Source organism: Photinus pyralis, unplaced genomic scaffold, assembly GCF_008802855.1.
Source record: "Photinus pyralis isolate 1611_PpyrPB1 unplaced genomic scaffold, Ppyr1.3 Ppyr1.4_LG4, whole genome shotgun sequence".
Lineage (NCBI taxonomy): Eukaryota > Metazoa > Arthropoda > Insecta > Coleoptera > Lampyridae > Photinus > Photinus pyralis.
This window is the reverse complement of record NW_022170511.1, coordinates 7693169-7712111: the sequence shown is the minus strand read 5'-3', so window position 1 is coordinate 7712111 and position 18943 is coordinate 7693169. Positions and strand designations below refer to the sequence as shown.

Here is an 18943-nt window from a genome sequence, read left to right as displayed (position 1 = left end):
CATTTAAAAAAAAATTAAGATCTTGGACATTTCAATTTTGTTTAAGTTGCGAGATAATATGCAAGTTATGATACTGAATCAAAAGACATACAGACAGACAGACGACGGAAAATCGAGCATTACCTCAACTTCGTTGTGTTACGCTAAAAATTAAATGCCCTTAAAGGATAGTTATGTGAAAATGTACGTAGCATGATTAAATGGCCCCTCCATATGAAGAGGATTATATATTATGCTCGCCAGGAGAGAATGCCGGCCACAGAACACCTAGTACCGGTACACAATCGTGAGCGGCATTCTCTCCGGGCGAGCATAATATAAATCATTTTTTTATATCCTCGCTAGTTTCCGCAATAATCGACTGCCTCACGATAAATGTGTATATACATTAATTAAGTGACATTCAAATATATGATTAAGGAACGTAGTCGCAACTCACAAAAGAAATTACCGCTACACCCTCGACTACCCCCGAAGTTGTCTCGTTTATGCAGGTGCAGTTACACACCAATAAATCCATCCCATGAAACTGATATCTTTTCTAAATTTAGTTGTGTTTCAAACCACCCTCTTCTGGCTGGGGGTATTCCATTCCCAGAAGAGGGCGGTTTGAATGTATGGAATACCACCTAGTCAAATGAGAGTAGTTTAATGTTAAGTTATCATTATCACGTATGGATCACAGGTGAGGGGGCGCAGCTTATAGATTTATTGTTAATAAAATATTTAATTTGATAGAGAAACTTGAATTGCCAAATGTAGTTTATGAAGAGCTTTAATGTTTCAAACCACCGTATTTTACTTTCCTCGCCGATGGTTTATCAATGCCCCTATTCAGAATAAAAATCCAGAACTGTACAGTTTAATTATAAGTTCTATTGATTTAGCATAACGTTATAGATTTTTATTCTGAATACAGTTACACACTGCCTCTTTTGAGTGAATAACACAATCACCATTCAAGAGAATCAAAAGAAAATTGTCAGCTTCCTTGCGGAAGGAATCATTCTGAACTTTCTCGGACCAGTAAAACTAAACACAACAGATTTTTAAACTAAATTATAGTGCGACTTTCTGATATAGTTTTCGTCCATCTTCGAGCAACTTTTTACTGCCAGAACCACCTTAATCTATACAGTGATTCACCAAATAAAATGCATGAAAGGTATTAATACGTTTACCTGAAATGGTAAGCGTAGAGGTGAAATTATTTTCTAGTTCGTCATCATGATGTAGGCGATCTGGTCTTTTGGGGCCGAAGTTCCATTGCGCTGACTTACAGGATTTCCATTGTTTTCGTCCGTCTCCCGTCCGGAAGTATCGGTCAACATTTCCTAATCCGTAATCGTACAATGAACCAAAATCGGGCGACTTTTTATCGCGGTACTGTCGGTAACGTCATTACGAATTTTAGTAAAGTAATCGCGATCGATTTTCTTGTGGGCGCGTTTAATAATGGCGCCATCGGTTGCTTTTTTTAATCGAGATTACCCCACGTAATGACGTTTTATGCCCACGGCGCGCGCTAAAACTAATTAAATCGGGGCATTATGCGATTACAGACGTTTGTTTTGCCATTTTCAATTAATTTAATCGATTTGGATGGCAATTAACTTCATTTTGGCATGCCTTGCCATTTGCAGTGTGTACTTTGCTATTGATAATTATGGTAGAATAACATCCAGCAAGCGACACGTTATTTAAGTACATTACCAACTGATTCATGCAATATTAATGTGCATTGTTTCGTCTTTAAGTTTGCTGTAGAGAATATAATATGCCTTTATACGCTTTGCACAGCAAGCTAATTAACTAAACGTAATAATTGAGGTCCAAGATCCGCACCCCGAGCAACTCCCGATGCTCAAATGCTGTTGAAGAAATCGTCGAAAGTCAGAAGCGATGCAAAAAGTGCAACATCCTAATTTTTTTAGTTTTCTGTAAAAAAAAGCAATCGAAAAAAGAACGCAGAATGCAAACTATTAATTGGGAGATTAACAAGTTCATCAAATCATTTAATAGAATCTCAAATGGAAGTGAAATGCGTCGATTTTGTGAAAGTGTTTATGAAATTCTTGCTCGTTTACGTGGAACTATGCTGGGAATTTGAGGAAAAACGTGCATATTTTAGAGCGTGATTCCAATTAATGTCTTACGTTTTTTTGTCATCCACTTACTCCTGTGCTTAAAAATTAAGGTTTCATTTTTCGGCGATCAAAAATTATAAACGTTACCTCATGCGCATGAGATTACTTTTACGATAAGAGATCGAACTTGACTATCAGTAAAGGTATTTAAAAAATTCGGCTTTATCTAATGTAGTTTTTTTAAAAAAAAGTACTCGAACCACTCAGTCCACGTGTCTTCGAAATTTTAATCTTAGCTTCCTAGACTGCTTGTTCTCCCACTTATAATCAATCCATTGATAATATACAGTTGGCATATAATTCGACCCTTTCTGTTCGTTCGTCCATGGTTGGTAGTTTCACATTCACAAAATCAAGTTTCTTATTTGGCCAACATTGAAACATTAGTCCTGTTAGTATTAGGCTTGCTGATAAGAGGAAATCGACCCATGTAGAGCTCTAGGCATATCCGTTCTTGAATCCCCCAAAACAACCAGAAACCAGTTAGTGCTAGGTTATTGAAATTTTGAATCAATTTGATTACATTTGTTTTATAGAAATTTAGTTATTTGTGCATCGTAAAGTAGTTTTCTTGAAGTTAACGTCACGTTCATGCTTTTATATACCGATTTGTACGGACAATTCGTTGTCAATCAAAATTTGCTAGCGTGAAATCATTGGAATTATTGATTCTTATTGTATTAATTACGGTTTTAGTATATGATTTACCCTGGTGTCAGACTTTAGACATTGCTACTGTACTGCAATATTTATTTGCCGCGATATTCACTGTCCCTCTTTTTTCTTTTAGCGTTCTGTTACAGATAAGATAGAGAAACGCCCTTCTGAGCTCAAAAAGCCGTTACAACCAGAGTTCAAAGGTAATCATTTATTTTCGATGACTCCATAATATAAACGCACCTGTACTTTGCCTCAACTGACCGTGTGCTTTATCTCGTGGTAATTTTGTTACGTTTTCTCAAAGTGAACGTAACAATTTGGCACCTGGTTTTATAAAAAGATACTTACATATGCCAGCGAAAAATGTTCATATAATTTATTTAAAAATCCTGCAAAATTTCAGATAGAGTCGTTTTAATTTAAAATACTACAATAAATTAATCTTATTACATTTCGCGTTTATGGAATGTATTAAGTACCTACTTCGTCGGACATTATTTAACTTAAGAACATAATTAATGAATACCCAAAAACCTATTTACCTACCTATGCATAATTAAATCTGTCCCAAAGTTTCTGCTTTTGCGTAATGAAGAAATATAGTAAAGTTCATCGCGTAAATAATTCTCGCACATGGAACACGTGTAGTTGTACTATTTGGGCACACTTTCAACCGCCTCGCCTTCAGAGGCTGTCGATTTTTACCTAAAATGTGAAGAAATCCTCCGACAACGTATGGACATCTATTAATTTCAAACGCGAGACAAAATTCCTATTAACACACCCACTTTCCATATCATTTCAATGGGAAAGCAAGGCTATAAAAATAGTTATTAAAAAATAAATTATTTTTATAATTTACAAACATCAACCGAGGGTTTCGGATAGTGGCTGTTACGTAAAAATAAATAAATTTATCAACCGGATACGCAATTAGAATATTTACATTTTTTCCTCGTATTACAGGATGTGGATTTTTAAGATTCCGACAGTTTTTGCCAAATGGTAGGTAGGCGTAGTGAAAGTCCTCAAATCGAAAATTTCCTCCGAAAGCCAGGTAAAAAAACTATTAATTTACAAGCTGAAACTGAAACGTTGTGCGCCTCATGAACATTGTTGAACTTATGCCAAACTATTTCGCCAGTTATTCTCATTAGAATGATTTTTTACATTTTCAATATAGTGGTCGAAATTACGTATTCAGAAGGGGTGGTTAACGCCTGCATCCGGCTGTCAGCTTCGCCCGAAAAAAGACAATGGCTGGCATTCCTGCGGCACGTTTAATTATGTTTGTGAAATTTGAAACTTTGGTTCTAAAGATATCTCTCAAAACATGCCAGGAATGGGACAGGTCTCACATCTGTTACATTTTTTAAATCGCCTTAAATCATCGAGTCAGAGAATTGGGGTGCAGTTTTCAAGTATTTCGAGCGCAACACACCACGTTTATTGCGTCACAGAGCGACCGCAGTCAATTACACTTAAAAAGTGTAATTTTTTTTGCCGCCACTAACCGGTTACCTACCCGTTTGGTCTACGATTGCATGTTATGATATTGTGCGTTTAAATGTCTAAACATAATTAAAATTCCTTATTCGAGATTTTCTTTAAGGCAATTATCATAAAATAGTGGAATTCCAGTTTATTTTTATCTACGCTCATCGAGCCGGTTTTTTGTCCTTGCAAGATTTATGACAATTCGTAAAGTCAATGCCACATTATTTAATGCGGATTTTAAAAAGTGCACGCACCGCTCGCTCGAAGGGGGTGTGCGCGCCACTCCATTACTCTCGGTGCCATCCGCCACCGACTGAAAGTGAAGCGATATTTAAGCCAAATGAAATACAACAATGAGAACAGCTGCAATATGAGAAGGACACGTGTTTTATTCGAGAACATGTGTTCTATTTTCGAGTTTTCATGACATGGTGCGTATAAAGAGCTAATTAAGATTACATTCCATCGGCCCATTTTCATGCAAATGGAGCTCTTTGTGAGAGGTTCGCACCATTTTACGTTCCTCAAATTCCTTCACAGACCATTTTGTTATTATAACCGCATTCGACTTTCCTGGATTACAATAACAAAAGAAAGGTCGCGCAAGGAGACAAAAATAAGAAAACAAAAGAATATCTTTTGACATTTCGCTGTAGCATAAATTCTGTTCCAGTACGATGCATCTTAATAAAATGTATTAATTTCAACTGTACAATGCAGGAGTAGGTAGCAGCTTCAAACCGCGTAATAATAATTCAAGTTTGTGGTTAATTTTTTTTGCCGCGCGGCTTGCGAGATTTACAACCGAAGCCTTCCTGACTGTATCACCCCCGTTGTGAAATGCAAGCTCCCAAACGTGCTCATCAATTATTTAAAAATGTTCATTGGGCAGGTGTAATCTGAACCAGTATACAGGAAATCATCAAAATGTTAACCTAACAGCAGCTGGTCAAGTTCTATTACTGAATTTAAGTAGCCAACAAAATATAAGATTCATTGATGATGTCTCGTTTTGACGCTACCCTTAAAAAGTGCCTAAAATTGCATTTCTTTTTTTAATTTTTTTGCGCTTGAACTTGCCCAGTTCCATGTCACGCTGCAGTTCCGCATTTTCATGTAGGATTTCCCAAATTTATACGAAACTTGTTAATTCTGATTACGATTAACAACTTTTCTGTACCATAAGTAGCCGAAATTATTTAGTTTTACATTTTTCCGGAATGTTTATGCGTCCGGCTATTTCATACTCTTTCCTCTTGCTAACCACGTACGGTTACTTTTCCTTTCAGGGGGTGAACGAAGCAGATTCTCTACTTACTGTCAGATCGGTGCAATCCAAACGTTCCGACCTTGATACTTTGGACATATGCCTGGCACTAAATTGGCAAGTTTAGTGCAAGTACAGTCGCCTCAGTTCAGGGTGCGTTTGGATGGGGTATTTTAGAATAATTTTTACAAAATCGAGCATACCCAGAATCTCAAGTAAAAATGTTAACCGAGAAAAGATCGCAAAAATAAGGGTTTTTGTAGAAATTGTGAGATTTCAGGAAATGCGGGGGATTTCAAAGGAATGCCCTGGATTCTTGGATAATTCACAGTTTGGAAGAAGTTTTTTGACGAACCTTTCCATACAGAGTAACGTAGGTATCTAAAGCGATCCACCCTTAATAACGTGAAAACAAAATAATGTGATATCGTCATGCGGTTTTCAATAAACGTATTATCATCGAGGGGGACATATTTGACAGCGCCCGCATGATATCACGTTCCGTTTCCGAGCAGATTAGGGACGCTTAGGACAATTTTTTTTAAAACGTATACTGCGAAGTTTGGGCATACACGGTGTCCATTTTTCGAGTGCCACTATGGGGATCTCACTTATCTTAAGAGATAGAAAGTTGGATAAATGGGGGCAAAGTTGCAAATTTTCGTGCTGAATAAGAATCTGAAAAGAAATTTGAAATATCTTCAATAGTTTTGAAGATATCGCAAAAAACGAACATTTCTGATTTTTGTTTTTAATTTTTTTGTGATAAACTAATCGTAGTACACATTTCTAATTAACACATTATTCGGACACTTTTTAATGGAGATTTCAAATATGGCATTCTGTTTTTAATAACTTTCAAGATGACGGAAAAACACGTGGCAACTTTAGTTTTTCTTATGGGCGCCATATTGAATTTTGACATTTTGGGATAACGTCTTTTTTTCTCTTTACAACGATATATCACATTTTTCGTAAAAATACAATTTTTAATTTTTTGAGAAGAGTGCTTTGGAAAAACAAAACGTTCTTTTGTTGTAAAACAAAAGTTTGACAGTTTGATCCATCTGTCTGGTTGCAGCGTTGTCAGAAAAGTAGAAATTCGATTTTCATCTGAACAGAATTGAACCTTCGTTTTGCACGAAAATTATAATTCAAATTAGAACAAAATACATCACAACATGTGTTCAAATTGCCCACCTCCTAATTCTGAGCACAGTGCCACTCTCTTCCTAAGATTTGCTATGGCTCTTGACACATCCTTTCTTCTAATCTTGTGCGGCTGGCAATGTTTTGTAAATTCAGCTGGGCTGCAACTTCTTTTGAGGAGACAGATGGATTGTTTTATTGCACCTAATTAACAATTATTAAATGATGAATAGATCAGTAGTTGTAATCATGTAAAATTTTTACTGCTTGCAAAATTGCCAACTCATATTCATTGGGTCTATCACCATATTGCTGTCTACATCTTTTAAAAGAACCATATTCGCCCAAGCTTTTATGCAGCAAAGAAAAATACCTCAAACTAGGTTGTTGCCGCTCTGGATAACGCTGCAAGTATGTTGCAGCAGCCATATGTGGGCATTTCGATGAGAAGTGTAGTAAATTTGCATCATATCTCTTTGATCTGCATTTGAAAAAGGCATTTTCGCAATACAACTAGCATAAACCTAAATGACACTACATGAAATAAGACAACCTTTTGACACAAACGTTTTGTTTTTCCAAAGCACTCTTCTCAAAAAATGAAAAATTGTATTTTTAGGAAAAATGTGACACTGGACCACCATGTGTGATATATCGTTGTAAAGAGATAAAAAGACGTAATCTCAAAATGTGAAAATTCAAAATGGCGCACATTGAAACACTAAAGTTGCCACGTGTTTTTCCGTCATCTTGAAAGTTATTAAAAACAGGATGCCGTATTTGAAATCTCCATTAAAAAGTGTCCGAATAATGTGTTAATTAGAAATGGGTACTACGATTAGTTTATCATAAAAAAATTGAAAACGATAATCAGATATTTTCGTTCTTTTGCGATAACTTCAAAACTATTAAAAATTTATCTTCAGATTCTTATTCAGCACGAAAATTGGCAACTTTGCCCCCATTTAACCAACTTTCTATCTCTTAAGATAAGTGAGATCCCCATAGAGGCACTCGAAAAATGGACACCGTGTATACAGCCCAATTTTTTTTACAGTACGAATACAGGGTGTCCTATTTTCGGGATTAGAGTATCTCCGTAATTCCAGCATACTTCCGTATATCAAATAGCGCAATCGCTAATTTCAAAATAAGTGTACGGGGCCAGGTAAAAAAATATCGGCCCCAATCTCATTTTTCCAATGGAACATGCTGCATATTTAATATAAAAAGATTAAACATTAAATTCTTTTTTGAAAAATAACACGTAAGAGATGATAAAAAAGATTGAAATGATTAAAAAAAAATACAACAAAATTTCAAGAAAGATTTTTGAATTTTTTTTCTAAATCTGTAGTTAACTTTTTTGGATCAATATTACAATTAGTGTTATATTTTTTAAAACATTCCATTTGAAAAAAAGAAGTTAGGTCCCAAATCTTTTTTTACACTTATTTGGTACTCAATTTGGTACAAGCAGCAGATTATTCAACAATCATTACACTTTTGTAATAAACCTTTTTCTGATATTTTGAAATGATATAAGTATAAATATCGCGAAGAAAAATTTCTTGTGCTCAATTTAATAGTTAAAGGCTTTTTACCTATAACAACTTCTAATCCTGGGGAGCGATTGTTTTCAAGAGCTGGGATGGTGCTACGAAAGCAAAGAAACAGACTCGGCCAGGTCCCACAATTCTTAGGTTAAGTCCTTCTCGCGTGAAAAGCGATTTAAAAAATTCAGCGTCAAGTACAATTGTCAGAAGGATTTGTCAATTTATTTCGAGTTGTGTAATAAGCGAATTGTCAGTTACATGTTAAAACTTCCATTGCCAAGTCTCCAAATCGGACTGAACTTCATGACGTGTCCCAGTAGGGTCAGCTCGCAACCCCCCCGCGCCAAATTAATCCTTATAGATTTAGGAGCAATCACGTTCACAATAGTAGGGGAGCTAACCTCGGAGCTAACCCTAAGGGTGGGTGACTAAAGTCTGCGAACTTGCCAGGTTCGTGAGCATCTTGCGGTTTTGGCAAGATGAATTCGTACAGGGAGGTGTTCTTCCATACTAGGGACACATACAATTATAACAAGTATACCAGTCTTATACATCTTGCTAGCTCGGGGCCGAGGGGTCGCCACTCCCCTTCAATTCTAATGAATTCTCCCCTGCAGGTTTATCATTATTCTAAAAATATTTTTAACAAATTTTACCATTCTAAATTTGCCCCAAAAAGACCGCATAACGCCTATATTTCCCAAGAAAATTCTGGATATGCCCATACTCACCCTAAATTAATTCGTACCTTAAATTTATCCCCAAAGTGGTTGCTATTAACTAGTCTCTAAGTAGATCCATCCTCAAGAAATATTTCTAGAAAAGGAAATTCACCTTTGAATACCAGTGGCGAAGCTGTGACCGTACCCGTTCGGGTCGGATAACACCCAGTTATAGCCGCCCCCCCACAACCCCCCCAATCCACAAAATCCACCACATTGTTTGGCATATGTCGCGGCCCAGTGCGATGGCAACAAAGTAGTGGAGAAACGTCCCTGATAGTCTACCAGGGACGCATCCTCACGACAGTTGACTAAATCCTGGGAGAGGCGGCGACGCCAGGCATATGTCAAAGTTTCAAGTTTCAAAAGGAAATTCACCTTTGAAGTAGTTGTAACCAAAAAAACATTCTGAGCGGAAAATTCTTTTGTATGTACTCGTATGCTAATAAAAAAATCTCGAAAAAAATTCGCCCCAGATGAATTCGTACATTGACAAGATTCTCTCAAAGAAAATTTTCCCCCAAAGTGGTTAATTTAGCGAAATATTATAATCCCCAGATAGATTCACGTCTTCGCCGCCCTTGAAGTACCTAGTTCTATTCGTCTAGTAGTTGTATTAAAAAAAAGCCCCCCCCCCCCCAACCAAATAAAATCATAACAAAACTGAATGCGCAGAGAATCAAGGAAAATTCGTCGCCGATGTCGAATTCAGAGTGAAAAATTCGCTTACGGACAGAGGTGGAATAAGTCGTGAATTTTATTTTAAAAAAAGTCAAGAAAATCCGACTTTTTTAATTAATTCGTGTGACTCACAAACAGGCTGTAACATCCCCACGAGGGGCTACAGAGAGTAATTGCGGTGACGTTGGGCATACGTTATTTGTATGTTTAAAACTCTGTTTAAAATTAGTTTTTTAACTTTTTTTGAAATGCAAACTTATACAAAAATTCTTAATGAAGCTAGACGGCCCTCATAGAAGATATTCCCCTCAACTAATTTTGAAATGTGAAAAAAATGTCACACAAAAACTTCTGACCACTAAATTCCGTACGCCTAAAAAAAAACTCGAGAAAAATTTTAAATGGCTTCTGAAAAATTACTCTCGAGGAAATTCAGCGGTAAATTCGCTCATGCCTACTCGGCTGGTAGAACATGTTCCTAGATATCTAGGTGAATTCTCACGTCAGGATTGATCCCCTCGTCTCGTCTCGTTGATGTTGATCCGAGTCTTCAGCAACAAAAAAATTGGCTTACGTACAAGAAGGAAACTCCCTTAAGAAGATTTTTCTCTACAGGCAAAATGAAAGAGTCCTCCCCAAATAGATAATCGACGTGCTGCAAGCAAATTCTCCTTCAAGAAAATTCTCGCTCAAGGGGAATTCGCTCCCGATATAGTAGTTCCCTAGAAAATGCAGAACGATAAATTTATCATGAGAACATACTTACGAACAGTTTGATTCAACAGGCTTACCGGACTTAAAACTGATGTAGGTACTTAATAATAAAATTAGTACCTATCACTACCAGAACAAAGGAAGTGAAAAATTATTTCGTTAAGAAAACTTTTGAATCTAACGCACTCGTCTCCTAAACTTTCACCACATTCATCAGTCTCTGATTCAGCTACCTAGATCTTGACTGCGATCTTATCTTATACCTAAGACGGTAAGGCCTCCTAATCCTTTGAACACCTAGACGTCACCTTCGAAATAATTTTTACCTAAAGTTCATCTTTTTCTTCATTTCTATATCATCTCCCCTTTTTGGACATGCTTTGGTTACACTCTGTACACGAATTTCCGAAGACATTTTTGAATCTACTCCAAAAACGGGTTGACTTTATAACGAAAAGCAGAGCTCCATGAATTAAGCAGGGGAAGGCATCAGTAGATAATAGACCTAGTACAGATTTTGTGAAAGCACATCACATTTGACCTGCTACATTGCATATCCCTAATTTAAAGATCTACCGGAGAGCCTCTTATCATACGAAAAAAATCGTGCACAATGTCCGAAGAATTCCAGAACCGCAATGGTACATGTGATGCAGGATTGTAATACGAAGTTTCAGAAAGTAAGTGTGGGAAGCTCATTTACAGATATAATAAATAAAATCTCTTCTACCGGAACAGTTAATAATTATTGAATTAATTCTAAATAATTACGTTGGTAATAACCGCACAAAGAGCAAAGTTGGTTATCACGATCTTCCTTGCTTTTAAACATAAAAAAATTCCACGCGAATGAATAATGGATGTATAATCATAATCGGAAACAATTCAGAGTACTTAGTTGCAGGCATTTAAGGAATGTCAGATATTCCCAGACTGAAGAAAGAGAATGTAAATTCAGCAGTTACTTTAAACAATATTATTATAAGAGGTTTCATTTAGAAATATTTAGGAACTTAGTGCGATGAATGAGTAATGAAGCTAAGTCACCTCTACGGAACGTCAAGAACTTCCGTTCACGGTTAAAATTTAAAAGTAAAATACTTTTGGTGTGATTGTACAAGGTGGACATTAGAGATCGGCTGTCGTTTCCGAATTTGTGGATTGCGTAACTGCGAAGAATTTTGGAATTTAATGAGTAATGAATGCTTCACGTTGCGACAACGTTTCGTAACTGCGAAATATTTATCGCATTGCGGTCAAGTGATGTCAAAAAGTCGCGCGCGGTTATGAAATATGTAACGGGCAATCCAAAGAAAAGTGAAATTATTTATTCATAACCATCAAATTGTTTTGTTTATAAACAAAAGTTTCACTTTTGAAATGTTTATTAATCGCAATACTTTGTCGTGCCCCTTTTTTAAGCACGTTAGAGTGGTGACAAATCAGGGCGGTGATTTTTCTAATCCGAAATTTTTGGACAATAAAATGCACGTGTACTAATTGAGTTTCACTCACAAAAACTGTAATATGATCGAGTCGAGATGCGCCAAGTTAGCAATAATGCGAGCAATAGCTGATCGCACTCTAAATATGCATAGACCAATTACAATTCCTTAATCTATCCTTTAACTTCCAGGAACTATCGCAAAAGGTAACCTACTCCAAGATGACGCACACCTAGGGGACGGGAATGAAGTTGAGAATGCATAACCACTCGAGGTCGGTGTAAGAGATTTTTAACGCGATTTTTAAAAAAAGCATACGCAAAAACTATTCAGCACTTTTGTTTTCAAACTAAGCATCATATTTTTAAAATCGAAAAAATGAATTTCCCGAGGAATTCCCCCATCAAAATCGATTCATAAATATTGATATCTTATGAGGGAACACACAGTCAGTGCTATAATGGAGATATACACTGTGTCCGCGATAAGAAGGGCCACTGAGGACATTCTAGAAATTTTATTAAATGAGAGAAAAGTTGCGCAATCAAAGGTCTATAAGAAAGTATTTGGAAATTTCTGGCGTTAGTATTTGTCGCAGGGTAAAACCAATTACACTTCCCCACAGCAACTTTATTTTAAGAAAATCTTTGTACAGGTCCAAAATACAACTTTCTTTTAATTAAGCCCGAAAATAAGCTAAAGCGCAATTAAACCATAAAGTGCTATACAGGGTGGTGACTTGCGTAACGCATCATAGGGATTTCAATGTAAAATTCATAACATGCGATTATTGGCTCCCCAAATTATTTTAGAGCAAAAATGTATTAAGGTTTTTTGCAGTAAAAATTTTTTACGTCAATCAACCGTATTAGTTTTCAATTTTTTGCATAATAAAGACGGAAAATTGGAAAATAAAACCCGCATCTTTTTCAATAATCTGCGATGCCATGGAATTTTCTAAAACAAAAAGATATCCACTTATCAATTAGCAGCAGTTCGAAATGGATTTTATGATCGACTTGGTTACTGTATTGCAGTTAATGGTGACTTATTCGAACATTTATTGTAAATTGTTATATTAGGAAACCGTTTTTAGTAATTTGGTCTTCTTTCTGTTGAATTCGCTGTTCTAAATATAATACTTTTTGATAGAATTTGATTTGTTTTATAGCAGACATTCCATGGCATGACGGATATTGGCGTAGTTTTTGTATTATAAAATTCCATGGCATCACAGATTATTGAAAAAGATGGGGTCTTATTTTTCCAATTTTCAGTCTTTATTATGCAAAAAATTGAAAACTGATACAGTTGATTGACGTAAAAATTTTTTCTACAAAAAACCTTAATACATTTTTGCTCTAAAGGAATTTGGGGAGCCAATAATGGCATGTTATGAATTTTACATTGAAATCCCTATGATGCGTGACGCAAGTCACCACCCTGTATAATTGAATTCAGAATAAAAAGGGCTTTAACAATATATCAAAATATCCGGTCAGTATTTAAAAAAATGAAGGTAATGATGGTCCTGCAAAGACGAAACGTCAGATTATAACATTTACAACGCCACCTTAAAGAGCACTAAAAGTTAATTTGGAGAAACATTACCTTAAAAAAATCGATTATAAAATCGAAAAATCCGATTTTTTCAAAATATATTCCAACATTTTTTTCAGGGATTTCTAAACGCTATTTTCTTAGACCTTGATTGCCCAACTATTTTACCAAATTTGTATCCCTTGCCGTTTCTAGAATGCCCACAGAGGCCTTCCTTATCTCGAACAAAGTGTATTACGAAAACATTATAATCGCTATTGTAATAGTGAGAGTCTAACGCTTCGCTTTTGGTTTCTACTGTTCATAATTCCAAATAAACGTTTCATATGAGAGCACTACGTGCCCAAAATTCCCCAAATTTGAGTTTCGTCTTCATTCTCAATAATATCACAAAAAATTTTAAGTTTTAAGTTTAAGTCGTTAAAGACTAATGAAACTTAAAGATTCTCATACAATTTGAAAGATTCCTGGACACTTTCAACGGCAGTCGGAAACTCATTGAGACTCTTAGGGACCCTTGCAGATTGTTAAACCCGAGATTAAACCTTTTAAGGATCCAACTCTAAAGCCTAAAAACCTCATAAAAATCATTTATAAGGGCCTGTGAACTGTTCGAGACTGTAGGCGACTCTTAAACGCCCTTAACCGCTCTTAAGGATCTACCTAATAAAACGCTTACACTTTTGAAAATTCTTAAAGGTTGACTAACACCCAAAAAACACAGAAGACCATTATATTTAGCCTTTTAGAACTTATTGATGACTCGTAAGAACTTCATCACGTGACTTGGCCATGAGGATTCAAGATGATTCAAGGAGATCAAACAGTATTTAAGGGAAGTTGTTCATTGGGAACCAAGAAAATATCCCTAACCGGGATCTAAAAAATTTCAAGAATCCCCCTTCCACCCCTGGTGGTATGTTTCTACCAAAAAATCCAAACATTTGATAGTGCTTTGTTAAAGTCTCGGTTAGTATGGAAGTTTTTTTGTATGTAATATTTCCATTGTAATTTGACGAATGCAAGCAATTTTTTTCCTGTAAGCATAAACATATTATTATTATTATTTATTATTTATTTATTATCCCTCTCTTGTTCTGGGCCCTCAACAGATTATTATTAAAGTATTACTAATGATTTCAGGACTTATATTATTATTCTTGGCCCTTTATTTTTAGAAGGGCGGGGGGCTGCTCTACCACCGCAACCCACTATACATTTACAAAATCCATGCCCGAACACAGATTCATGGTGATGATGATTATAGATAGGGCATAGGGAGAGGGTAATTGAATGTTCTTTTGCTGGGAGCTATTCCATTCTCCCAGCCCCCCCGGTGTTACATTCTCCCCCAAAACCGTCTGCCTCACTACTCTCATTACAGTTTTCTTTAAGACGCCATCGAACGAAGCCTCGGGGGATGCGCATCATGCAGAGTTTATTTATGAGGATACGAATGGTGTCATGATGGTTGTAGGGAAATTTTCCGAATCATAAATAATGATGATGAATGACACAAGGTCATCAAAAACGCACACAATTCTCATATGATGCGTTTGGACTTTATCTCAACGGAAATGGTGAAAAATAAATGATTTCAACCTATTTCATCAAATAGTAACAAAATTCTTCAAGCACCCCCCAAGATTTTATTGGTTCAAGTCTTAGAGCTATTAAACATCGAATGAAAAAAAAACGAAAGAATATTTCCAAAACTGTATAAGCCTCTGATAAACGGACTACAAAGAAAGTGTCTGCAGGACCGGAAGTGACAGGTGGGATACCGGCGAAAGTTTTGCAAGCCCGCTTCAAATGATCCTATTAAATTTAATTGTTACTAACATTATCAAGTCACGTAAAAGAATGCAGCCGAACAGCAGAGATGAAATATTAACAAAAATAAGTTATTCTTATATCTATCCTGCTATTTGGCCGTTAAAAGATTTATATAAGGTGTAACATCGGGTGCAATATTGCTTTACAAACAATGATCCAAAATAAACTCGCTCCTAAAATTTACAACGTTTACGATTCGTCTTTATTTTTTGCAACGCCCACTTAGAAGAATGAAATTGACGGCACTATCTAGATCTTAAAGAGCTCTTAAATGCTGGTGGAAGCCTTAAAGATCTCTTCCAGAAAGAAAAGCTTTAGAGACTCTTAAAGACTAAAACCTTTAAATGCTCAACCTATCAAGATTCTTGAAGATGATTAAAAACTCTTCGTAACACCCTTCAGGACTTTTGACGCTCTCCAAATGTCGCAAAAGCTCTTGAACGCTCGCCCATCAAACAGAGGAGATAGTAAGGTTGAATTACTACCCCATTTCGAAAAGAAAATACAACGTTGGTTAATCTAGAAAAAAAAAGTGGAAGGATAATTTGAAAGATTCGGAAAGCTTCTGTAAGGACTCTTGGAAGGTCTGTTTGCGATCGTTACGTTCAAACACTTTCTCGAACACTTTAGAAGACTCTTTGGAATCTCATGGGGGCTGTTGACGACTTTTAAATGCGAGTTTAAATGATTTGAATATTAAATACTTACGTACCCTTAAATGCTTTTAAACTTATATAGACGCGCTTAAAGGCATAGCAGGCTCCAAAAGCTAACAAAAAGCTGAGGATATCATTGAAAACAGAGAAAACATTTGAAGACCCTCAAGGGTCTCAAGAATTCGAGAAAGGCTCTTGAAAGCGTTTGAAGAGACTTTTAAAAACCAATTCTACGTCTTAAAGACTTTAAGGCTCGCAAACGCTTTTCAGGGTGCGTCTATGATATACTGTCAAAGCGTTACGATTTTTACAGGTTGTTAAAGGTGTTTAAAGACCTTAGCGTATCAAGAATAATTTTGAAATTCTTTGGAAGCTCGAAAAACCAGTTAGCGACTCTCCAAAACATTGACCGACCCCTACATTCATCGTTCGGATATTAAATGCCCTTAAAATTATTGCATGATTTTAAAGAAGATGCTTATTAAAGGCTCCAACAGCCTTTAAAAGGCTAGCTCTGGAAATCACGGAAATCCGGGCTGAAAATTCATGTAAACAAAACATTTAGTGGCTCATAAAAGTCTGAAATACTCTCGGAAATACCTTTAAAGATCAATAAAAAAAAACCTCTCAAATGGTTCACGCAACTTTTCTATCTTCTTTTGAGTATTAAAGAATCTAGAACGTAGAACTCTCCTTGAACGCTCTAAAAAAAAGTCTCAAGTCTTATAAACCCCCAGACGCGATATGTGAAGTTGTGAACTTTTACGTTATGATCCCAAAACTTTGGAAATAGAGCTCTTACTGGAGCGAGTACTGAAGCTTTAAGTTTTGAAACTTTAAAGCTCGATTATCGGTTGTGTAATAAAGGTAAATAGTGAAAACCCCTCGGAAAACCCCTTCCAAATTATGGATCATTTGACTCCTCGCCACATTTAAAAATTTGTGAGAGGTTCACACAGTTGCAACACTTATTTTTGCATAAATATTGGCTCATATAATCGACCGATTTTTGGTTTTTGTCAAAACCGAGGTCAAAGCACTCTTTTGTCCAGTTTTAGGGAGGTACATATTTTCGTTGGGACACCTTGTATACAAACAAGACTAACACTTTCCGTTTGTACATAAACGGAGACAACCGTTTGAAGAGCTTGTCAAATCTTTAATAAACGTCTTTAAAAGAATCTAGAAAGTTCTTCTAAAGGCTCGTAGATACTTTTAAAGACTCTAAAACATTTTAGACGGTTCTAGTCGATGCTCTAACAGTTTTCACAGATCTAAATCGAAACTTCTGAAAGGTTCTGAAGCTGTGGAAGTGTACGAAGGTGATCAGAAAAAAAGTACGATAGCGTTGTTGGAAAATGCGTATACATCTTTATTTTTAAATGGGTTGTGATTCGTGATGGAATCAAGACTCATTTCCCACAGTATAATGATTGTATACGACCCTAGCAAACAAACAATTTTCTGAATTGAAAAGAAACCAAGATACTAAAGAAACTCCACACCTCAACAAATTCGTCACAACTAAGTACAGAACAGTATGTTGGCAGTGGAAAAATGCAGGGAGAGTCATTAAATTTAACTTCCACTGCACAGATCAATTGCAGGAATCGCACTTCTGCGTTTTTGGCTAATTTTAGAACGGCGAATTTATTTTCACAAATTTTAAATGAAAAGGTGCAGACTTCGCGCGCGTTTTTCTCGTAGTCGCAATAACCGGTGGAACATCCTGTACGGGGAGAATACCTGTCAATTTCTCAACCATTAAGGAATCATTAATGAAAGCGTAGTAGGCCAGCTAAACTTAAATGAAAAAAAAAACTTTCAATTGTTTTTAAATGACTAGGTTAATTTACCCCACCACATGCGGCGTGTGTTCCGATTTTAAATGCCAACATACACGATGGTGTTTGTCGAATATTCACATCTGTCTAGATATTATGTAGCAATAACCCCGATACATTTAAAATTAAAAATAAATTAAATTACACGAGTCGACGCTGCCGACGCCAAGCCGTCTCTCGGAAACTAAACCGCAACACATTTTATTGTGATCTACATAATTTCGAAATCAATCCCGTCCTATTTTAAGAAAAAACGATTTAAATTGGCGACATTCCTCGAGGTTTTCCAACAGGAGACCGTTCTTATTTATAGAGGAGATTTTCTCCAGCAATTTTAATCAGTGATGAAGGAGACATTCACGGAAAAGTTGTAAATATTTTTAGACACAACAATCTAATATTTATGCGTTCTCTCGCATACTTTCCTAAGGATGGCAGCACATTCACCGATGTTTTTTAAACATAAAATTCCTTTTAGCTGATGCTTAATTAGACAAATCAATTTCTCAATTGCGATCGGAAAAAGTCACCGCGGAATTTGCAATGATCGCAAAAATGGGCGAGACAGCGGGTCTGCGCGTAATCTGAGGACGTGGGTAATTTATCGGACACGGGTGGTAAATATTCGCGAATGTTATTTGTCGATTTATAATAGATTGTGGAATGCAAAGTTGAACCTACCTGTCGCGCGGGTCGATCCACGTAGTTTTCTTTGAATTGTGGTCGATAAAGTACACTTTACCATCGTAATCTCGTGCAAAATCCCATCCGTCAGGCAATGGTATCTCCCCATTTCTTTTTCTTGGCATATTTCACTAGTTAATTATCCAAAATTCACAGCAACTAACACTCACACACACCACGAACTACTCGGCCATGTTGCATTGCATACCACATTATCATGAGCGGTTGCGAGTTGACGTCAGGCGGCCTCGGCCAATCGTAACACGTAACCTCGGGAAAGGAATGCGACTAGGAGTACTAACATAACCGAACGATGAAGTATATAACTTGGAACTCGTTTTATATTCTTGTCCTATCTTGGCCTATGCAACGCACATACAGCAGCATGTGATAATAGTAATACCGACTGTGGCCCAGCTGTCGAAACTAATCGTACGGATCGGGGCGGAATTCCTATACTTACATTCGAATACTACTACAAAGGGGGAAAAAAAGTCAACTACGAAACATAGCAGATGTAACTGT

The 18943-nt window shown here is 36.4% G+C and overlaps 1 protein-coding gene across 1 annotated transcript in view; it reads right to left on the bottom strand.

Moving 5' to 3' along the window:
• LOC116169261 (protein kibra) overlaps positions 1 to 18943 on the bottom strand; it is a 40521-nt gene extending 21578 nt beyond the window's left edge. Inside the window, exon 1 of the mRNA XM_031485303.1 lies at positions 18416 to 18943. Within this exon, the coding sequence (XP_031341163.1) occupies positions 18416 to 18543 (128 nt within the window). The 5' untranslated portion in view covers positions 18544 to 18943. The remainder of the gene's footprint in view (positions 1 to 18415) is intronic.